At 41.0% G+C, this 23,688-nt stretch overlaps 2 protein-coding genes across 3 annotated transcripts; both read right to left on the minus strand.

The window, feature by feature from the left end:
* Positions 1 to 287: 287 nt before the first annotated feature.
* Positions 288 to 4,502, minus strand: hlx1 (H2.0-like homeo box 1 (Drosophila)). Of its 2 annotated transcripts, XM_062411805.1 has the most exons (4): positions 3,620 to 4,502; positions 2,892 to 3,077; positions 2,562 to 2,746; positions 288 to 1,192 (listed from the first exon to the last, which is right to left on the minus strand). In XM_062411805.1, the coding sequence occupies exons 1-4, from the start codon at positions 4,065 to 4,067 to the stop codon at positions 854 to 856; spliced, it is 1,158 nt and encodes a 385-aa protein (XP_062267789.1). In that variant the 5' UTR covers positions 4,068 to 4,502; the 3' UTR covers positions 288 to 853. The 2 variants fall into 2 exon arrangements, with proteins under 2 accessions (XP_062267789.1, XP_062267790.1); XM_062411806.1 differs by lacking the exon at positions 2,892 to 3,077.
* Positions 4,503 to 12,440: 7,938 nt separating this feature from the next.
* slc35f6 (solute carrier family 35 member F6) lies at positions 12,441 to 18,815 on the minus strand. Its single transcript, XM_062411694.1, has 6 exons — positions 18,574 to 18,815; positions 16,252 to 16,324; positions 15,604 to 15,775; positions 14,988 to 15,203; positions 14,787 to 14,897; positions 12,441 to 13,989 (listed from the first exon to the last, which is right to left on the minus strand). Exons 1-6 carry the CDS (start codon positions 18,648 to 18,650, stop codon positions 13,502 to 13,504), a joined length of 1,137 nt encoding a protein of 378 aa, XP_062267678.1. The 5' UTR covers positions 18,651 to 18,815; the 3' UTR covers positions 12,441 to 13,501.
* Between the last annotated feature and the right edge of the window lie 4,873 nt (positions 18,816 to 23,688).

Consider the following 23,688-nt stretch of genomic DNA (forward strand, 5'->3'; position numbering starts at 1 on the left):
GACAAAATATTAACTCAAGATGTTAGCAGCTTGCACATTTAGAGAAGGCATTATATCCAAAATGCATCATTTTACATATGTGATTATAAACTTATAATTTGTTGATCTTTAATTATAATTTGTTTTATTGATATCCTGATTTTGCTGTTTTAAATTAAATGTGTGAGGTGTCCTTGAGTGGTTTGAAAGGCGGCCATAAATAAAATGAATTATTGTCTTTATACCAACAAAAACAATTATAGCAATTTATAGTAAGGCTACTAAAATAACAATAATAATAATAACGATTTTCAAAGTAAGAAATATTTTATTTACAATATTTTCAGTGCAAATTATTATTAACAAAATAAGACAATATACGGTATATCCAGACCAAAAACAAACAGGGTACATGAACACTGCCGATGTGAAGCTCTGAGATTTCATTAATAACGTGAAACAAAGTGGCTCATAACCTAAAAAGTAAAATTCACAACCGCACATTTTCTTTTCCCTCACATGAGGAGACAGAGAAATCTGATGGACCGAACTAATCTGTGGGTTTAGTCTCACAGAGAAAATAACAAACAAAGAAGATAACGTCTAATAAAAATGAACAATTGAATTTGGACTATTTTCCTCGTGTGTGGGTTAAAATAATGAGTCACGTTAAATAACGATACAGGTTGACTCCTCTGGTTCACAGGATTTAAACGCACGGGCCTGGGTGTGTTTGTTTATGGCGCTGACTCCTCATGTGTTTTATCATCACTGACGTTCTTCTGTCGCAATAATAATAATAATAATATTAATAATAATAATAATAATCAAAACCCTTTATGTCTTTGTCCAACACTTTAAAAACCTCCAGGCTTCATATTAGCACCTGAGAGGAGGCCGCTGTGTCTGTGGCCGTGGCCGCCGCCGGTGCACTGCAGGCCGGCGCGCCCCCGCTGATGATCACGCTGGTTTTATGGAGCTCGGAAGCGTCCAAGTGTCCGTCGGAGTTCTCCTCCTCCGGGGCCTCGTCCGAGTCGCACTCGCTCCGGCCCTCGCCGCTCTCACACTCGGACTCCTCCGGCTCTTTGGGCTCCCTGCTGCCCGGCTCCGACGCGCCCTTCTCCGGCTTCTCGTCCTTCTCCTTGTCCTTCTGCGCCTGGGCCTCTTTGGAGTGTCTCCACTTCATCCGCCTGTTCTGGAACCACACCTTCACCTGCAGACGCACATCAGACACACAACGTTTTTGTTCTGTGCACATTCAGACAGCAATTCTGTGGCATTCAGCTGCAGGTCCATTCATTTAATTTCCAACAAATCCGGCTTTGTTTTCCAGTCAAATAAATGGGCCTTATAATTAAAAAAACTGGTCACAATGCTTCTTAAACTGTCATTTGAATTATAAATATAAAAAACTCTATATAAACTTCCACCAAAAGCAAAAGTGACTGTAAATATTTTGTATCTAAGTTTTAATTTATGAGCTGTGAACCCTCTTTTGCATGGAAAAACAAAACAGCAGCATAAACAGTGCACTACAATATATTAAACACGTAAACACAACAGAAACGTGATTTAAGAATGCATTTAATGGCTTAAATAAATGTCCTAAGATGGTCATAATTAATAATAAAATGTGGGAAGTTCAGTTCTACACTATGACGTTAATGGCGACTTGTTTCCTGGTAAAATGAAGTGACAGTTTACAAGATGTAAACAAGAGCTGTTGGCTCATTGCTCAAGATGAGGGGGAGAGCTGACCCTTGCTTCTTAGACAATCAGGTTGCACCATCCATGCATGGTGACATATGCCTTTAAAAGCTTCAGACAATAGCTCTTATATCTTTTATATTCGTTCTTATTCATTCTTAATTCTAGATTTAGAGTTCTGTCCTGGTTGAATCTATGAAATTGTGTGTCTGCTTGAACAAATCATATCCTCTGAGTGTGTGTGTGTGTAGCTGCTGAGATGAGGCTGTAGATCCAAACACAGAGGTGAACTTTTCACTTCACATCCACTGCTGTCACTTCACCCGTCAGGACTGTAGCTACACCATTAAGGACCCGGGGGTCATGGCCCCCTCCTCTATTTCCCTGGGTTTGTGTGAGTTTGAGCAGCCTGCCTGTGTCTGACTTAAACCTGAACTACCACGAGCAGAATTTAAGATTAACAGAAAATTATGTTTATTGATACAAATACAGAGTTAGTAAATATGACAACATTTGAAATGATAAGAAAATCTGGGAAATTTAGTTTAATTGTTTTATTGTTTATTTGGCCGTGTTCAAAACTGCAATCTACAATAAATCTAGAATCAAAACCAAACAAATCCTTGAAATAGAGTTGTTTAAATGAGATAACACATTGCATAGAAATGTATTAATTAATATGGTTTTTCTGGTTTATTTTGCAGCTCTGTCTTCCAGAGGAAAATACTTCATTTGCCTCTCAAAACCATAACTGTAGGTTAGATGTAATTTATTTAAAACTTGTAATATTATTGCAACATTTAATCCAAAACTAGGATCGAGGCCTACACCTATAACATCTTAATCCACAGGAAGGAGTCAAGCTTTGTTCTCACCTGAGCGTCCGTGAGGCCGAGCATCGCAGCCAGCTGCTTTCTGTCCGGCTTGGTGACGTACTTCTGAATCTCAAACCTCTTCTCCAGTCCTTTCCTCTGCAGGTTTGAGAACACGGCCCTCGACCACGACCTCTTCCTCTTGTACGTCTGTGGCATTGTGTCTTTCGTGAGGACGGCGTAGGGACCTGTAGAGACGACACGAGGAGGACAGGAGGTCAAAACACACGCCAGTTCCAGAGAGCGGAGGTACATCATCTGCAGGTGCCCTCACACCTCCGACATGAGGACATGTCTCCTGTCTGTTAACAGTCCTATACATGTGTGGACTACCTGGGAAGGTGTCCTGAAACTGATGCTGGCCTGAGTGTCTGCTGCTGCTGCTGCTGCCTAGTGAACTCATCATGGAGGACGCGTCGCTCATCCCGGGGTCTATGGAGGAGAAGTACTGGCTGGCCGGAGGCTGAACGGGGATGTGGATCCCTGACTGACGGTTCAAGCTAACGATGGACGTGAGATCTGTCACAGAGCGAGAGATGATGGGCTTCAGTCAGGAGACAGTTATCGCAGTGACACACAGGCACACTATCACTGACTCGGCTCTTCACTGGGGCTACTTTAGATGTGTAAGGAGACTGTGGGTTTTAACATCAGCCTGCAGGGTTTTCTTGCTGGAGTGCTTTTGAGCAAAAATTCAGCTACACTGCTGCTGTGTGGAGCTGAACCTGACCTCTGACCTCTCTGTGGAAGGGGCAAGAGAGGAGAGGACTCTTTAAAGTGCAGCTTATGAGGCGCTCTAACTACTGTGTGAACAAGTCTGTCAGTGTTATCAAGAGGAGTTTGTGAAAAGTTAACAGCTGCCTCTGGCTCGATGTTTTCAGTTTCTAAACTTTGGACATAAACTTTAACTTTTCTACTTACATCACATGATTAAAATGTATTTTAAGGGTATGAACACATCCCTGGTGATGTTTGCTGTGGATGACATCACAAGGAGCCTCTCCACAAACACCACCTAACTGTTTGGGAAAGTTTGAGGGTAGTAAAATATCTGTGCTCACCTCTTAACGACAACTGTTCTTTTCCTTTTGGGTCAAAGTCCGTCGACAATATCCGATCAATTCCGAATTTGAGGTCTTTGCTGGAGGGCGGCGGAGCTTGCTGGGAGGTAAATGCAGTTCTGGACACTGAGGTCAACTGTAGTCCGTGTCTGTGGTACGGAGACGCCGGACTCATCCGCGCGCCGTACGGCTCCGGCGCCACCGGGGAGGGACGCAGCGGAGAGCCGCCGGAGTGTCCCTGCTGCGCACGGTGGTGGTGGTGGTGGTGTCCCATGTGCACCACGAGGGCCGACGATCCCGGGATGTTCTCCGCATCTCCGGCCTGCAAGATGTCTGCGATGCAAAACGACGGCTTCTTGATCGTATCCACAGCGAAGCCCCCCGCGCAGTACGCGGACCAGAGGCTGAAGTTTGACGCGTAGAACGGGTTGAGCCCGGCCGTGTACATCCCGAACTCTTTAACGCGTCTTTCTGTTGGTCAGAGGAGAGAATAAAAGCGCATGCATGTATAAAAAACCCAGCGGTGGCGTGTCGAGCAGGAGAGATGGACGTCCTCTATGCGTAAGTGCCAAAATCGCTCTCCCAACTCTGAGATCCTGACCCTGCTGCTGCGCTCTGAAGTTCCTCCGCTGACACTGATTGGTTGCTCTCTGAACCAATGGATGTTCTGCGCTCGCTCACATCATTACCCCTGCGAGTTTGGGTGATGTGTGACCCCTGCACACACACACACGTACACACGCAAACACACACACAGAGACACACGCACGACCGGGAACACTTCGAGGCAATTTTGATCCTGAGATGATGGATTGATCACTTACAGAGAAACTCCTATTTTTACGCGCACTGAACCGCCACTATACGCATGAACTCTCATTACAATTTCTATCACTTAAAACAAATTATTTTTAAGTACATTCATTAGATTGGATAATTTTTTTAAAGCAGTGTTAAATCTGTCAGTTTTCAACAACTAAATCCTGCAAAAATTAAAAAAGGAGGCACACAAAGTTATAAATTTGAAATAAAACGTAATAATTAACCGAATAAAACTGACGTGTAACCCTGAGCGTGCATGAGCCGCACTCATCCTGTTATTGATGCGCCCTGATTCGCCTTAAATCAGCGGATATTCCTGCAAGACTCGGCCCCGAAATAGAAGCTGTTTTAGTATTTTAGGATGCAGCAGAAATCCTTATTTCTTCCGGCGCAGGAGGGAGGCGAGACTTCATAATGACTGTTAGAACTTCCCTTCTTCAATATTTGTGCTACTTTATCTCGACCTGCAAGTTGCACGGTGACGCAAATCCGTCCCCATGCTCATAATAAACACAGGAAATCTATTCCCCCTTCAAAACCAAAACACAATTAACTTCAGAGGCGATACTTCATCCGCAGGGCCCTCTCAAGATTCACACGTCGGGCCCCTGGACAGTGGGAGCGTTTTTAGAATCGAGGATTTAAATAGTAAAATATTTTATTCTTCCTCTGCTGCGTCTTTATTTGGAACAAATGACCCTGAACGAGAGTTTTAATTTCTGCAACATGAGAGAACAGCTCAGTCTCTTTGCCCCCTGTCACCACCACACACGCTGACCTGTCAAATAAAGCCATAATCATTTTAAAATATATACTAAGTTATATAAAACAATATGGTTTATATGTAATCTTATTTATTAATATAAAACACTTCTGATTTATCATGAAAAAATGACATCTCACAAACACACACTCACACACACATACATGCACACTCTCTCTCGCTCACTCACAAAGACACACACACGCTCTCTCTCTCACACATACACAAACACACATAAATACATACACGTACACAAACACACTCTCTCTCTCTCTCTCACACACACACACACACACACACACACACACACAGACACACACACAGCCATACATACCTACACACAAACACACACACACTCTCTCTCACACACACACACACACACACACACACACACGCACACGTTACTGGGAACAATGGCCTGTGAAGTGAGTCCTCCTTCATTTACTGGTGATTCATGCGGCCGGACGAGGCCGATGACCCTGACCGCCTCCTATCTTTGGACGCTCCTATCACGCTGTTTTCGAGTGACACTTTTCCGGGTTAAATTTAGAAAAGCAATTTTTTGTTTTTTTGCATTTCTTTAAAAAAAAAAGAGGGGAAAAAAAGCGTTTGCCCTCCATCACGCAGTCAAAACAATCCAGGGAAGAGGATGTGCAGGACGCAGCAGGCCGCCTGGTTATTTCAGGTGCTGATGAGCTTCTCAGAGGGAAACGTTCACACAATAACCTCAGATCAGAGTTTACACGCAGGAGATGTCAAACACACAGTGAGACAGACAGGATCAGCTCACCTCAGCTCAGATCTCAGCACCGTCAGAGGATATTCACTTCTTCAGCTCTTATATAAACTCACATATATACACAAAAAAATAGGGGACAATGGCTCATATGTAAAATGTGTTTTCAGAGCATGTGTATCACTGCCAAAACATGCACTTGATATTTAAATTACACAACACACATTACTTTGCAATTACCATGATAAGCCAAATTCAAAAAAAAAAATAAAAGCAAATATTGTTTAATTTCCTGCCTAAAAAGATTATTATTATATATAAAATGGATTATAAATTTATAAGGGATTAAGAGAATAAAGAAGGGAGGAACTCTTTATGTGCACAGTATTTACCCTTCTGAAAAATAAAAAAGTTCTGGAAAAGTTTCAACAGATTAGAGATAATTTCTCTGCAGACATTTGGACGATGCATCAACTGTCTGCACTTGAAAACACCAGTATCACAGACATTGCTCTCACCAGTATCCAGTATGCATTGATCCAGAAGAATCAAGGGGTTTTCTTTCTCCCCATGTGTAGTTTTATTTGCAAACCTTTAATATATAAAGTGTTTTCAATGCTACCAGCAGCTTTTTAAATATATACGTTCTTGCTTTGAAACCTGCAGCATCTGTCCAGCTGTGTTAAACACATCTGAAACTCTCCTCTGGCGTCGACCTATTAAAACCATTTTAAACGCACAGGTCTGAAAATTGAATATTGTTAAAAAGGTACATTTCGATGCTCTAATCACCTGTAAAAACTGAATTATTACTTTTGCAGCCACGAGTCCTGCTGTATACCGTTCTTCACCTTTATTTCCAGTTTCCAGACCCAGTTCTCTGTGGAGCTGTAATAAACGGTGGTGAGTGGGATTCCTGCCCAGTGCCAGTGATTCCTGCCTCTGGTTTAGCCAATGGAGGAGTCGACCCAGTTTTCAGCGACAGAAAATACACAGTCAATGCTAATACTTAAAAAAGTGTGATGCTCTTTCTCTGATACAGCAGCATATTTATATTTCTAAGGGACATATGCAGTATTTTAAGAACTTTGTAAAGTAGCATCGTCATACGAGACAACACAGTGATGAAAGTATATTTATTGAAGTACATTATTTGAATACAATTCTGAGGAACTACTTTATGTTATTCTATACTTCTCCTCCATCTTAATGGGAAACACTGTGCTTCTCACTCCAGTACGTTTATATGACAGCCAGTTACCACTTGCTTTCCAGGTTAAAACTTTACACGAACAAAACATATGGTGATCTTATAAAATCTGATGCATCGTTAAAGATTGAACCGGTGTTTCCTATTCAATTCTCTTGGCTCTTGATCAGTCTGGAGCTGGGGATCATCGTTATTCATGAGGCTGCAGCGGTTTCTTCAAAAGCATCATTTGGTTTCATTTGATTAACAATAGTTCACACAAAAGCCAAATTTAATCAATCAAAAAGCAAAATAAAAGTGGTTATTTGTTTTGTTCGCCTTGTTTACTTTCTCATTATACATCTCATGACCTCTTGGATTGATTTTGTGACCCCTCAAAAAGGCCCAAGCCCATGGTTCAGGAGCCAGGGACTTTTTTCAGCAATAGAATTACTTTTATTTTGATATTTAAAGTATATTCAACTCCAACTATTCATGGTTTCAAAGTATATCTACATTGTGTGGATTTTACTTTTAATCATAAGGAATCTAACTTCCACCATTAAACATCCAATCTTTCCTTTTAAAGGTTTTATAACAGAAAAAAACTAAATTCTTATGTGGAAGAAAGTGATTTTCCATTCGTCAACAGTGCACTCCCTATTGAAGACAATGATAAATGACTAATTGAGTAAAACATCTGACTGATCAGTGAGAGGAGTCGACTAGAGGGAAGCTAATCAGACACATGAGAACACAAGTGTTTATGAGGCTCATGCTCACTGTGGATAAACACAAAGCACGGCTGCCGGGCTCTGGCGACTACCTGCAGGTTTAAAGCGTCCGGCTGAGCCCATTGTTGTCGCCTGATTGCCGCCAGCGTGTTTTTCAGGAAGTCTTATCAGGCGGAGGAAAACTGAATGAGCCCCTCAAACTCTGCTGGATCTGAGGCCTCTGAACGAGAATGAAATGATTTCCATTATTACACCCAGAATGATTGCTCCCCTCTGGAAGGCTCCAGCTTCGGGGCCAGAATTACTATTTCTGGCAATGTTTGCCTCAGGAAGGAACTTTCGCAGATTTAATGGGACCTGGGCCATTGTACACAGCCTTCTGTATGGCACGCTGCCATCAGTTCCACAGAGAGGAGGGAGGGGGGAAAAAGAACTGAGGGATGTGTCTAAAGTCAATTCAAAACAAGACCGGCCCGTTTATGTGACCCTGAACACATCCAATATATCTCACAAGCTGAACTCGCTCTGAGGTTGAGATGAACTCAGATGCTGTTTCATTTGCTCGCAGGAGGCTGAACAGTGTCTGTGCACGTTCCTCTTAATCAAACATGACAAACGCCTTCGTTCCGTGTGTTCTGGTCCCAGCTCACACCACGGAAGGAGTCCAGAGTACAAATTGTTAAGATGCATCTTAAGTTTCACAGTTTTATTGGTGTATGCTGTTTGTTTAACTGAGCATATTGTCTGTATTTTAGATGAGATAACATAACATAAGATAAGATAAGCTGAAATACCATAAGTTAAATTAGACAGAAGAAAAATATAGCCAATTATTTGTGCAAAAGAAGTAAGCTACGAAGAAATGTTCAAATAAAAGGATTTAAATAAAGTAAGAAGGAGCAAATTAAGTTTATAATGAAAGTTCAAACAGTAACAACCATGTGAAGTCATTTAATGTAAAAGCAGCTCACCCCCAGTGGCTGAATCTTTTCACCTCTCCTTATCATATTTCCCCAAAGCTACATTTTTCATTTTAATGAAATTGATTTACAGAAAAACACTAGAAACAACTTTTTAATGAATGAAACCGAAAGATGAGAGATGGTTAAATATACTTTTAGTTTTAATAAACATCTCAATTATCTCAATTAAGTTAAATACCATAAACAATAGGTCAGTGATTATCGTTGAATGTGTTTCTGAAGGATGAATATATGAGCACAAGAGTTTTCTTTTTATTGTTTTTAGCAGAACAGAACGAAATGCAAATCATTTCATCTTTAATTCATTTTCTATGAACTAATTCCAGCTTCTCCAATTGACCAGTCTGTTTATTTGCAAATAATTTGATCTGGAAATAAACCACCTCATTTTAAGATCTTTTGTATTTGTTGATTAAATCACATTGAGCCACTGACTTTACATTTCTATGCAGCTTCATTGACTCCAACAGCCACGTCCACATTGAACAGAGAAGAATAATCTAATACACAATCATGACCATGGAAAAATGACTAACTCCTAAAACCAAAAGTTATTTTAATTTTTCAGGCTTCGAAGAAACATGTGGTTAAATTATTGCTTTAATGTAAAACCCGTCTTTGCAAACAATGAGTCTATTGATAAACCAGCAGAGAGAACTTGTATTTAATAACTTTACAGAACAGGGTTGAATTTTGCAGCATTTTATCTAAAATGTCTCCCGAGTCTCAGATGATATGAATGATCGAGTGAGGAGAATAAATCCCATTAGTGTCTCCTGCTTCCTTTTGTGGTAGTGGCTCTCCAGCTCACTGCTCTGCACAGTCCCAGTTTGAATTATCAAGTGGTCATTAGCAGGACAGTGGAGTAGTAGACTAATCACACTCAGGCCGGGCTGCCCTCTGCTGTAAACACCCTGAGGAGCTGTGGCTTTAATAATGGAAACTCTTCAATGTGAAGGCGACTCAGTGCATTTGAACTAAAGAGGAATAAAAAAAAAAAAAACTCATCAGTTTACATTGAAACAGTTTTAAGTCGCCTCTCGTGCACAAGGCGGGTCGGGCTCCTCTGTGCAGCTCCGGTGTGCACACGTACACGCACGGTTAAATCACTGAGGCTAAATACTGCAGGAGACTAATGGAAACACCGAAGGTCATGATAACAAAAGCATGAGGACCTGATGCTGCTGCTCAGGAGGAAGCCGAGCTGACACGAGGAGCAGAGAGAAATGTTGCAAATGTTGTTCAAGTGCAATAAGAGACAGTCTGTGCAACTTATCGTTTATCGTGTCCAATAAGAACCGAAGAGTTATTGGGCAAGAAATAATAAAACAAAAGGAAGTATTCAGAACATCGTGATTTAGGATGATAATCTAGTTTAATTTCTAAATTACACAAAGACTTTTCTGCAGATGCATTGAGGACAAGGTTTCTGATGCAGATTTATGATTTAAAGTAAAAGCGTTGGTGCAGATATGAGGGTGTGATGCAGATTTAAGATTTAAAGTAAAAGCGTTGGTGCAGATGAGTGTGTGATGCAAGGCAGATCTTCTCCGCCTGCAGCTCTGATACTGAACATCACAACCAGGCTCTTGCAGGGAGCCTTTTAACGCACTGGTGGAAAAATAAGACGGGGAAGACGATTCATCAACCGAGAGCAGCAGAACTTATACAGCGGTGAGGTCTGATTTAATCCATCACATTTTATGTAAAAACAACAACAACCTATCCAGCTGTCCAGCCATCTACCCAGCTCCCTATCTCTCTATCTATCTATTTTAGATCAGTGTGTCTCAGGGGAGGACAGGGTCAGATCTCATGGGGACAATTTTGTCTTTCCAGCTACTGGAAATGTTTTTCCATACTGTCCCTGCAGCCTCTTTTATTCTGGTATGATATTATTTATTTATTAATTAATCTATCTATACACAATCCAACTGCTCTATCCAACTTACGCTATTATTACATTTTAAAATATTTGTTGTTGTGTTCTTGTTTTTTTTTAGGTTTAAAATTTACTGAAAACCTGTAAAATAGTTCATTTAAATACTTTTATTTACAATACAGATATTCTGTTTTATTCACTGTGACTGTTCTTTGGTCAACATATTGTGATGTCTTCTTTTTTTGACCTCAGTTCATTGACAGAGCAGCAGCTCAGACCCAAAACCATTAGGACACACTGAGGAGCTGATGTTCTCTGCTATTATTTAACAAGACGCTGCCATCTAGAGGTCAACGGAGGATTTGCAGCTCAGAATGAGTGAATTAGTGGACTAAATAACAAAATAAATACATACAGTTTTCTATATTTTAATTAATTCCTCAAATCTGCATTGGAGAGTTGGTTACTCCACGCGTTATTAAATTACTCAACGTCAAACTGTGTTTAACTGCTCTTCACAGTAAATAAAAGTATATGAACATTAAGGATATGAACTGTTTTTCTCTCATAATTAAAAAAAAATCAAATCCAAACATTTACATTGTAAACATTAAAAAAAGGATCTACTAAAACATTTAAAAACTCAATAAAATGTACTTTTGATTAAAATGTTAGTTACAACTTTACACTATAATCCAACATGAGATAAGTTGTTGTCTTGTTTATCTTAATTTGAAACTTTAACTGCTCTAAACAGGCCTAGTGAAAAAAATATGAACAATGTAAAATGATAACTAGTACTTGCTGGTTAATAAATAAATCTGCAATGATGTTATCTTGGCTTTATATCTTCATGTGGCTAATTGACATATAACCGACAGTGTGTGTGTGTGTGTCTGTATGTGTGTGTGTGGTCAATTTCCACACTTACCTCCATCCTGTTCCTGGAGCTGGACGGGGTCGTGTGTACACATCTCAGGGGACTCCTGGGTTTAACCTTTGACCTCCATTAAAGTGTGAGAGCGGTCTTCAGGGAGGATGTGGAGTTGGACTCAGGAAGTGAAGGCAGGTGTCAGCTGCTGGTGTTGGTGACATCGGACCCTTCCACTGACCATTCACTTGTTTTTTCTCTGAACTTCAGTGTCGGACCAACGGAACATTTTCACTGAAAATGTGTCTGAATTTTCAGTTGAGACAAAGCAGCTGAAACTTTTCTGCTTTGCTTTGAAAGATATTTGGCAAATTTCCACATTGTTGGACGACTACAGGATTATTTTATCGCTCATTAAGTTTAGTGCATATTCGACCTATATATATATATTTAGGAAATATTGTTTAGTTTATGTTTATATCGTCAAAACTGCATTTCTATCTTCACATTTTTTTTCTATTATTTTAAATAATAGATACATTTTTACATTCATCTTTTAGTAAATCAAATCTCAAAATATGCTTTAAAGAAAAAAAGGCCCCATGAGCTCCGAGAAAACAAATTTGTCCAGATAACATCCTAAAACCTAAAGATATAAAATATTAAAAGCTTTATAACAATTTTGCGAAACTTCATTTTGTTTGTTTTAACAAATGTAATGATTTAATATGAGAAAATTTAAGTATGATATTGTTTTCGCCCCTGGTTTAACATTATCTTAACACATCTACTGACTGTGATCTCCTGCAGGTGAACACAGATCTCAGTAAAAATACCACTGTACCATTCAATAAGTGATTTAATGACAGTTCCCTTTTTTTCCTTATTGAACATTACAGCCAATGTCTCCGACCATGGAAGAGAGAGGCAGGATTTACAAGAACAAGTGCAGATCCCGAGGTGTCGAAGGATCAAATATACAGTTACAGTTATTCTCTCACATCCTGTATATCTGCTAAAAAAAGTGGTTCTGCAGTTTGGTGACTTTTCTCTCTAGTGCCGCTGCAGTGAAATAGCAATGACATTTTTTTTGGCACACTTATACTGCACGGTCAGCAACATTAAAAATAAAAATTCTCAATACACATCAAAAAAACATATACAATTTGCCTTGTGGATCATTTCAGCAGATATTGGGCCGACATCAGAAACGACATGAAAATGGAATCAGCATAAAACGTCTGAATGGTCAAAGTTGAATTGTCATTTGTCAGTAATTTTTTTAAATATGTGCTTTAGTCACGTAGCTCTAAAAACACATCAAATACAAATCAGTCGGTACAAGATTAAAAAAAAAAAAAAAAAAACAAGGCAGAAAATGTAGATACTGGTTTCAAATCATCTTTTCAAATCATTATTTCTGACACAGGCACAAAAAATGAATCTCTTAATTAAAGAATCCCTAAAAACCCATATTGTGATATAAAAGCTCGTTCAGACGACCCTCTCTATCGCCTAGTTGACATTAAGGGAAATGCACTTATTCTATTACTGAGCTAATGACAATCTGTCATCTGTATGCAGGTACCGTTAGCTTAGCTAAGGGTAACTGTGTCAAGACTTTGTGCTATGCTAAGCTAACCATGTATTTTTTTCCAGGCTCATACTCAACCCTCTCGTTTAACACTCGACAAGAGAATAAGTGCATTTCCCCAAAACATTGTTTTTTTAAAGGTTTCCAAACTCTGATATATTACAGCAAAGTGTGAGGTCAGTTAATCTGAGGTGTGAAAAGAAACCCATTTAAAAAAGACTCTACCTGACAGCGCTCATGAAAGGTGCAGTGTCTTTAGAGAGAGAGTCCGGTCCGCTGTGCCGAGCGTGTCGACCATAAACAAGTCTTTAGCTCTCGTCACCCCCCTCCAGCGTGCCGTCGTTCACCAGTCTCTCTCTTTCTCCTGGGTTGCTCTCCTCAGCCTCGCTCACAAGGCCAGCGCAGCACGGTATCCTGGCCAGCAGGGGGCGGTGCAGTCCGTTGTAGAGCCCCGTGCCCAGCAGCAGGACCAGGAAGCCCAGGACCTGAAGGCCCTGGAAGTGCTCCCAGCCCAGCGCCAGGCTCACCACCCAGATGACCAGCGTGCGCAGGCTGTCCAGCACCATGCGGGTGGTGGCGCTGATCTCTTTGGTGACGCTGATGCCGGCGAAGTTGAAGAAGGCGATGCTGACCGTGTTGCCCAGCAGAGCCAAGATGATGAGGGGCTGGTGTCCGATCTGGCAGAAGGCGTCCAGCGCGTCCTCCAGCACCCCCCGAGGGTTGTTGCTGAAGTCGCCCACATGGATGAAATACATGGGGATGAGCAACAGCGACAGGACGAGGAAACCAAAGAAACCTGGAAACAGAAAACCAAGTTTAATCTGACCTGTAGATCCCAAACTAGATGACTTGTAACAACGCAAATGCATCCTGGGATCTTGTCTTTTAATAATACAAGATAGATCATTTAATAAATAAGAACTGGCTCTGGAAAACAGATGAAAATTAGCTTGTACAGCTAAGTCTGGCTCATTTTCAGTATGTGACCGGTCAGAACAAGCAGTCACTAATCTTCTATGATAAATTACCTTTGGATTATCATCTCCAAAAGATAATAATATTAGTTATAAGAGAACTACAAATAAAACCACTAACTAGACAAAAGTTAAAATAAATAAAGTCTTAAAAAATAAGTTCTACACATGTTGTCTGTCTTCTTCTACAACTCCCTTCTACAAAAGCATAATATAATGCAAAGGTCGACATTCAATAAAACAGTCACAGAAGAATAAAATTGGCACAGGAAATATCAAAAAGTAAAAATAACTGTAGATATTATATAAAATATAGTTTTACACTGTGGAGAAAGTTTCAGTATTTGTCCCTCTACACTTTTCTTTCACATTTTACATCACTGTCAATTTCCAGGACATTCCAAAGGTTCAGTCTCATCCATAAGAATCTATCTCCAGCTATTTGTCAGCATGTGTCAGATGTCCTTTGGGGGAATTGATCAGGTCTATCTGTTCTCAGTTTACATTGACAAGTCAGGACTTTGGCTCGTGCTACTTCCACCATCAACAAGCTTAGAGTGAGTAAAGTTCCTGTTGGCGCTAAATGTCACACGTGACTGCAGATGGACATCGTCTGTACCTTCAGTACCGACAGCACGAAGGGGATGGACGTCGTGCTTGTAGACAAACTTCTCCTCCAGGACCATCTGCACCGAGACGATGATCTGAGCCATGATGATCAGAAGGTCTCCTGAAGCGCCGGGGAGAAGTGGAGTATATTTCAGACAAGAAGTACTTATGCCGTTAATTAAAATGTAGTAATATAGAAAAACGTTTTTACCTGTGATGACCTCACTGAGTTTGTGCTCGTCGTCTCTGTGGCCGGTGAGGAAGTCGGAGAGGCCCACGATCACCAGGCCCAGGATGGTGATGAAGATGCCGAGCCACTGGCTGGGTACCAGGCGACGCCCCAGGAAAGCCGTAGAGAGCAGGCCGGTGAACACGATGACGGCTCCGCGCAGCATCTGGAAGCTGGAGGCGCTCGTCATGTTGAGTGCTGGAAACACACACAAGGTTTTTTCATTGGACACATACCTAAAAGGACATCTAGGGAATTGCAGGAAGTGCAGAGGATTCATTTCTGCATTTGTGAAGATGTTTTTTTTTTGTCTGAGACCCAAAAACAACCAATTCAATTCACAATGTTGCTGAAAGCTGCAAAACAAAAGTGATACTGAGGCAAAAACATTGTTATCTTGGACCTAATCATCTTTCTTCCTGACAAAAGGCTTCTTCAAACAAACATTTAATCTTAACTGTTTGGCTGAATCATTGGAAGTCATTACATCTGACCTTTGACGGGAAGTACAGATCAGGATGTGAGATTTCAAAAGATCCTGTTCAGCATAAATAAAAAGCAACACCTGAGCAATTCCAATAAGCTTGTGTTCACTTACCAACATACATGATGGAGGTGGCCAACATGTCGCACATGGCGGGGGGGAAGAAGAGGAGAGGGTTGAAGCTCTGCCCCGGGTTCACCTTGGGCTCTGGTCTGCGTCTGTCGTGGCACAGTACGAGGTAGAAGACGGCCAGACAGCTGAACTCCCCCAGGAACATCCCCACCGCCTGGACGCGTGGAGCGGGACAGAGAGAGAGAGAGAGAGACGGGCGGGAAGCAGATATTAAACGATCACTGATTGGAATTTGTTTTTGCCACAAAGGTGAGCAAAACTGTTTTTTTCCTAAGAGGGGAAGCAGTGCTTAACACTTTAGAAAAGGTTCATATGCATTATTATAAGTTATAAGTTATTTAGATAGTTGCACTCGAGCACAGAGAATAAATGTGCATATCTGTTGTCTCTGCTTCATAGGGATCGTTTGAAACACATTTTATATATATATAAATAGTTTTGTTTTTTTCAGATAGTAAAACAAGACAAACTTTTCAAACAAGCCGATTTCAGACTTCATAAAAGTCTAAAATTTTTTCAATTCTAACTGAAACTTCCTTCCTTCACCAGCTTTGATAATTGCGGTACAGAAACAATTTGGTGAAGAATTAAGGTGAAATGTCTTTGTCCAGTGTGGGGACTTTAATGTACCTGTACGAACGGGTGAGAGAATCCATGTTCGGGGTCACCGCGGCAGCCCTTTGCCGAGAACATATCGGCCCATCTGTCGGACAGAAACAAGTTAATGGAGTTCGGTTATGGATATAAATTATATCAGAAGTCAACCATAGTTTAAAATAGTTTATTAATTGGTAACTATATATGAAGTTTGGATTGTGGGGGTCACTAAAAACAAGCTAATTGTAAATCACCTCTGAGACAGATTAAACACGATGAAATTTGTAAGTAGAAAACACTTTTTGCAGCCCGACTTCACTTTCTGCCTCTGCTCGATTTATTTTTGTCTCTTGTTTCAGCATGAAGACCGTGTGGGTGTCGAGATGAGTTTAGCTTTGCAGCAGATCCCTTTCCTTATTTCTATTCTGTGTTTGAACAGCAGAGGATTTCCTCTTCCTCTTCTTTCACTGTGTCCTCAAATAAAAAACACCAATGAGTCAATTAGATAAAGAAAGGTGTCACTTGTCAAGTCAATGTGTAACCCGTTGAGTTTTACAGTGAGTCAGCGAGCGTGAGGCAGCCTGACGGGCATGTGAGCTTCCCGTCTGCTTCAAAAGGCACGACAGGCCAAATGTTTTGAAAAGCTGCTGACACGGCACATTCTTCACACACGACAACTTCTGAGCTCATCAATAGTCTGAGGAAACTTGAGTGGGTTTGTTGCTGACTGATCCAAACTGCTCCGACTCTCCTCTTTATCCGTGGTCACGGCACGTCTGGTTCAATAGCGTTACACGGTGCACGGCGGCGTGAAGAGAGAGAGGGAACTTGCACCAACACTATCAACCTGCGTGTTGTGACTGATGGGAGCTGAAGAGGCAGCGGTGTGACGAGGCTGGTTTCAAGTGGCCGCCGCGAAACTGTACCTGCTAAGTAGCTGTGCTCGTCTGTGTGGAACATGGCACAGCTTGTTCTGTCCCACACACTGACACCAGTTATACCTCCTCACTGTGATTCATTGCACTTTTGTTAAACTGACCAAAAAAGGAAAGAGAAGTGTGTCACAGACAATGGAGCGCTGACGTGACACATTATTAGAGAAGTAAAGATACTGGATTTCTTGCGTGGCAGAAAATTGCAAACCTTGTGACACGTTCAAGAAAAAAGCGTGTCATCATCTACATGATGATGGAAAGACATTTAGTCCTATATCAAGATGAAAATACAAAATATTCCCTGGATCCAGTTACACAAACATGAAGATTTTCTGTGTTATAGAAATGCACATTGTATATCTTTGGGTTTAAGACTATCAATCGATCCAAGAAATATATTCATAAAGTTTTCAAATATGGGTATTTTCCTCTTTCCCCTCTTGTCCATCACTCGATCAATCGATCAATCTGATTTTATTTGTATAGCCCATATTCACAAATCACAATTTGTCTCATAGGGGCACGACAACGTGTAACACCCTTATTGTGAAGTGAATGCATTTCGGCCTGAGGAGCTGGGATGGGCCTTTCACACTGTTTTCTGTTGGTTTAGAATAACTATACACCGGCTGAAGAAGTATACTTCATTGTGTAACACAAATACATTAACTTTAACAACTGTGTTGATGTAACTTGTAACTTTAGGTCAGACAAACTTAACTAAAGTGTGTTTGAAGTTGGTAAACAATTGTCTTTGATCAGTGTGTGACGACTTGTGTATTGGGACTGAAATGATTAATGGCCGAGCAGAAAACTTATTTTAGGAAACCTAACTAATGAGCGACTCTGTTGATCGTCACTGTATGCAAACAGTCACTGGATTTCGATTTGTCAGGAAGATTAAACCAAAGTACATCTGCAGACGTCTCTTCATTAGACCAGGTTATAATGAAAGTGAAGCTGCAGCCCATTGTTATCTATGGTTACTCAACAGCACATGAAGATCTGAGTCACACCCCATTAAAAACCAGTTTGTTGATCACACAGCCACTGGACCAGGTTGACTCTGCTGGGACCTCACCAGTCTTTGAACAGCAGCTTCCTGGTCACAATCTCACGTAGCTTCCATTGATAGGATGTTGTTTACAGCAGCAGCAACTTCTTATTTACATGCTAATGTTGCATGCTAGCTGCTGTCGCTCAAATACACATGAATGAACAGCATGCGAACACAACAAAAGGCTAAAGAAACACACTCCTTGTGTTATTGAGCTAAAACAGGGAGCAGCCATTTAGCTTTTGTTTGCTAACATCCCCACCCACCCAAACTCTTCGTGTTGTTTAGCTCCCTGCTACAGTTGATTCACTTTAACTACAAACACATGACACCAGTTGGGATGATATGATTAAACACACTCACTTCGCAGATAATGTGTTGATCGATCCAGTTGTGAGCATCAGTCCCGCAAGGAGCAGCTGGTATTTAGTCCAGGCCATGGCGGGGACGAGTGAGAGTGGAGGGGGACAGACAGACAGACGACCACCGAGCTGTTCCTCTGCTTGTCCTGTTTGTTTGTCTCCTGGAGGTTGTTGTTGTCCTCTCTAGGTCTCTTCTCTCCGTGCGATCTGCGGTGTCTGTAAACGCCACATGACAAGACTCGCAGTCAGCTGACCGCGGCGCAGGAACCACGTGCTGCCTTCACGTTCCGTCGGAAATGACGCGACGCGACGCGGCCCAACCACAAACCAGGAACGAATAAGGAAATGAGATAAGAGCGCCAAGTGTTTGTTTAAAGATCTAAAAGATTCAGGTGAAAGGGATCTATGGCAGAAAATTGAAAAAAGCAAAAACCTGGTAATGTTTTTACTTGTGTGTTTCATCTAGATTGTATGATTTGTTGTTTTCTTTACCCTAGAATCAGCTCTTTATATATTTACATCGGGAGTGAATCCTCTCTACGGAGGCTGCCATGTTTTTTTACAGTAGCCCACAGTGGACAAACTAAACGCCTTTTGAGTTGTTATGACAACTGAAGGGGGCCACAGGTTCTTCTTCTTATTTGGAATGGGAAGTTGAGGTGAGGGGTATTCATCTGCTACATGCAAATTCACCACTAGATGTCACTAAAGTCTACATACCGAACCTTTAAAAGAAGACAATGGATGAATGCGGCTTTGATGAGAAAATGTATGTTAATATACGTAAATGTAATTCAATTCATTGAATCAACTCTTGCATCCCTGTTAATATACATGTAATTATATTACAAAGTAAAGGGTTAGGGTTAAGGGAAAGTTTATATGTGCAGCAAATTTCAACACCAAGGCAATTCAAAGTGCTTTACATAAAATGTAACAAGTCACCATGACACATTTTAAAAGCAACATAAGACAATACAAACAAGAAGCATTTAAAAACCCCATTGAAATGAGGGACATGACACAAGGCAGTGTCAAAGAGGAAAGTCTTCAGCATTGATTTAAAGTTCAAAGAGTTACATCACACCTGCAATTTTCTTATTGGAGTTTGTTCCACATAAAAATTGCTTCTCCATGTTTAGTTCCTTTAGTGTCAGCAATTTACGAGGGGCTGTGAGGGTAACACGGCAGGCCTCATGGATGAACAACAGGGGGCGACAAAGACCCGCTGTGAACCATCCTCATGTGAACGTGGGACCTCGGTGCATTTCCCTCCTCTGTGGCCTCACTTTGCTTAAAATGAGAACATGCTCCTCATCTCCCCTGAGGATGCTGCCCATTACATACTCTGCATGCTTGTGTGGCTTTAGAAGTAAGGAGGCAAGGAACCAATGTTTATGTTGCAAATTATTAGCTTTGGTACTGACTGGCCAAAGGTCAAGATCAAGGTCAAGAAAAACATGGTCAGAGAAACACATTCTAGGACATTTCCATAAACAAGGGTGCTACAGAGACCACCTCTGTATATTATATATTAACCAGAAATTGGTCCACATCACATGACGTCATTTGATAAGTGATGTCATGAAGTTGTCAGAAAATGAATTCATGCATTCAATGTAAAAATGCATTATTCCATGTATCTTGTGCATCAATAAACACGACCTGAAGCCAGATGGAAAACTATATAACGATCTGATTCGGATTTGGTTGGAATGACATCATCATGACGTCGCAATGGAGTAAGAAGAAAAGGCGACCTCATGATGACATCATCATGGAATAACATTATTAAGGTAAAAAGGAGTTAGCATTGTGTGATTGGAGAACATGCAGTGCACCTTACACCTGCAGGGTCTGTGTCGCCCCCTTTTGATGCTCTTCATTTTAATCAGGTTAATCTCTTTGGAAACGTAACTACATTATAAAAGTTGAATATCACATACAAATCACATTTCTAGCTAAATTGAGGATATTAGGTTATTCCAGGTTAAACCTTCTGTGCCATATAATCACAAGATATCTGTGATACCTGCGGTACAACCACCTTGATATCATATTATTTTTTTAACTCTCTGCAGTACTAAGCACATCAACATTAGGATACTACACACAGACTGTTTTTGCCGCAGTGTGAGCTATTCTCCTGCTTCCACTGGTGCTAAGTGGCATTTTGGTAACTTCCCAGACAGCTGATAGGAGCGAGGGGAAAGTCATCTGCTCGGCGACTCTTCTCGAAATGTCTCCTCTCCTCTGTCAGTGCAGACGGCAGTAAAAAAACCTTTTGGCTCCCACCACTTAACATTTAGCTACAGCTGCTCCAATGCTGTCATGAATGCAAGAGAAAAACCTTGGACTTGTTCTTGTGACGAGACTCATATGTGTCGGTCTTGTAGAATTAGGGCATATACCTGTGATGAATCTACATTGGAATTAGGCTGGTGTAATAATATCACTGCGGTGGGACAGAAGCCAGAGATGTTGAACTCTTTCATCAAACTTTTTTGAACTACTCTGGATGTTAGAGCAGAATCAAAGCATCTATCTTTCCATAAACATTAACAACACATTTCTGGCCAGTAATTGTCAAGATATCTGGATCCAGCATATAAACACATATATATTTCATACATGCATTGTGGGATATTTGAAAAAACATCATCTACAGTCAGCGTGGCCTTGATGAGTCATAACGTCTGTGGCAGCCGGGATGAAGAAGCTTCCAACACCCAGGGGCTTCATCACTTCACACTGACTGGCCTGGGAGCATATGATTAACAGCCAACCTCCACTGGTGTGAGGTTGAACCAGCTCGTCTGAGGCCGCTGACATGTCACAAGCACGGCAGCGTCCGAGGCTGAGGGGCTGATTGGAGAGCGCGATGTGTGAGGTGTCCACTGGGGGCAGAATAATACATGACCACCGTTGCACACTTAAGACAGATATCGCCTGTGATCCCGTGACTGAGCTGTTACATAACATCTGCACCGTGCAGCACGAGCACAGCACAGGTCGGATCAAAGATCACCTGCTGACAAATGTAATCAATAATACAACTGGCTCAGAGGCTTTAGATCGCCAATACAATCTGAGTACCTCTCATTAGATGGTTTGTTATGCCCAGATCTTTGCTCCGCCATGTTTTATCTTTATTTCATAAAATGTAATATTCCTAAAATGTAACAGAATAACTCTTTTATTGCTACAATATAAAAAATGCTTTGGATTTATATATATATATATGTTGAAAACAATTTAACTGTTAGTATAGCTAAATGAGATAAAAACTTTCAAAGAAAACTGGATTTACTTTAGATTACAAACTGAATTAAATCCAGTAATATATTAAGATTAAAGACTTTATTTTAATTTCCTCTAGCATGTAGAGTAGTAGTAGTGGTAGTAATAAACCCCTTAATCCATTGCTTGTAAGATACAACACTGTAGTTGTAAGGAGTTATGTTTGACATAAAATGTGTAAAATTTCACTTAAACACAGAAAATCATGGCCACACTCATATACGATGATATACATACAAACAAACCTTATCATCTTGATTGCCCCCTAGTGGCCCATTTCATTTACAATGGGAGGAGGAGGAGATGAATCAGCCATCTTTATTTTGAGTCTAGATCCATACATCACCTTTGTAATGGGTTGAAATCCATTTGTGTCCACAGAGTAACTGACCTAATCAGGTCATCACCCTCCTTATATTTACATACCTTACATGACAACCTGAATAACCACAGACATCCTGCTCCCCTGCTTCTTATGATCGACCTTCACAAAGAGTCTGTTGATGAATCTGCAGTGGCTCCGTGGGGAAGCACAGACCCGGTTGACTCTAATGGAGTTGACTGTGAGAGTGAAAGCATTTGAAAGAACAACATCTTAACCAGTTCTGTAAAATCATCTGTCCCACTGGTCGCCGGCCTGTGAGATGAACCATATTCAGTGGGTCTGCTGGGATCAGGGTTTTAAGGCAGGTGGCAGTTAGTGGCTTTAACCTAATCACCTCCGTTGCTTAGCTACTGTTCATCTTTCCAAGACCTGTTCGATGACTTTTTTTTTTTGACCTCCGCAATCAGTGTAATTGGTTTTCTGCTTCATATTTACTTTGAGCCCCGTGCCTTTGTGTTGACTGGTCGCCCGAACACACAAACACTTCCACGGCGATGACACGTGAATGTGACATCTGCTTTTCACCTCTCGTGAATCTGCACTAAATGTTTACGTGTCTGCTTTTGTGACCGCTCTTGCGTTTTATCCCACTCTGCTCCGTTAGCCGAGCAACAGCAGGCAAAACCCAGCAAAACCTATTGAATTCTATTTTTAAAAGACTCTGCTTGATAATGGCTGCATAGCTTCGGGGCTGGAGTTGAGGCAAAGCATTCAAATTTAAGACGTCTCTTCAGTTTTTATGAGATTTAGTGTAAACTGAATTATGACAATGACAGGGGCTGTGCGCAGTCGAGGATGCAGCAATAAACGTGGAATCCTGTGGGATGGAGAATCTCAACGACAGCGGCAATCAACTCCCGTAAAAAACAAAACAATTCAATGAATCATTTTCAATTATTTCCCGCCGACTCCCCTCCTGGCTATTTTGTGAATTTTAATAGACCATAACAGGAACAGTGAGAATTCTTTGTTATGCAGGGTCTGTTATCCGTTGTCACCAAACAATGGCACAAAAGCACATTGAGGCTTTGAGCAAATGCACACACTGTACATTCATCTGGCTCGAGTCTGCAGTGCTTATGTAATGTAAATGCTCATCTCACACGTGCCCCACGCTTTTCAAGAGATTACCCCTGAGGTCAGTGGAGATCTGCAGCCGTATTGATTAAGAGCAAATAAGTTAATTAGCCGTTAAGATCAGCAGGAGCAGTGGCTGTGCAACGAAGGCAAACAGGAGCAAAGCATTTTCATGTCAACAAAAACAGATATGAAATAGAATGATGACATAAAATTGCCTTATTTTTGACGATATTTAACTGATTAATTGTTGTTTTTATTTAGGGTTCTTAAACCAAAATGTACTTTGTTGCCAGATTTTCTCTCAATCTAAAGCCGTAACCCAGTGTCGAACAAATAGTTGAAATAGGTGAT

Source organism: Platichthys flesus, chromosome 18 (genome assembly GCF_949316205.1).
Source record: "Platichthys flesus chromosome 18, fPlaFle2.1, whole genome shotgun sequence".
In the NCBI taxonomy this organism is placed as follows: Eukaryota; Metazoa; Chordata; class Actinopteri; order Pleuronectiformes; family Pleuronectidae; genus Platichthys; species Platichthys flesus.

Bases quoted from the DNA above. Each gene is read 5' to 3' on its own strand.
- slc35f6 (XM_062411694.1), bottom strand. From the start codon at position 18,650: ATGGCCTGGACTAAATACCAGCTGCTCCTTGCGGGACTGATGCTCACA. The intron at 16,325-18,573 runs GTGAGTGTGTTT...TCTGTCCGACAG, and splicing joins ATCAACACATTATCTGCGAA to ATGGGCCGATATGTTCTCGG. The intron at 13,990-14,786 runs GTACAGACGATG...TTCTGTTTCCAG, and splicing joins TCGTGCTGTCGGTACTGAAG to GTTTCTTTGGTTTCCTCGTC.
- hlx1 (XM_062411805.1), bottom strand. From the start codon at position 4,067: ATGTACACGGCCGGGCTCAACCCGTTCTACGCGTCAAACTTCAGCCTC. The intron at 2,747-2,891 runs GTAGTCCACACA...TCGTCTCTACAG, and splicing joins GTTTCAGGACACCTTCCCAG to GTCCCTACGCCGTCCTCACG. The intron at 1,193-2,561 runs GTGAGAACAAAG...GTGCGTCTGCAG, and splicing joins TCGGCCTCACGGACGCTCAG to GTGAAGGTGTGGTTCCAGAA.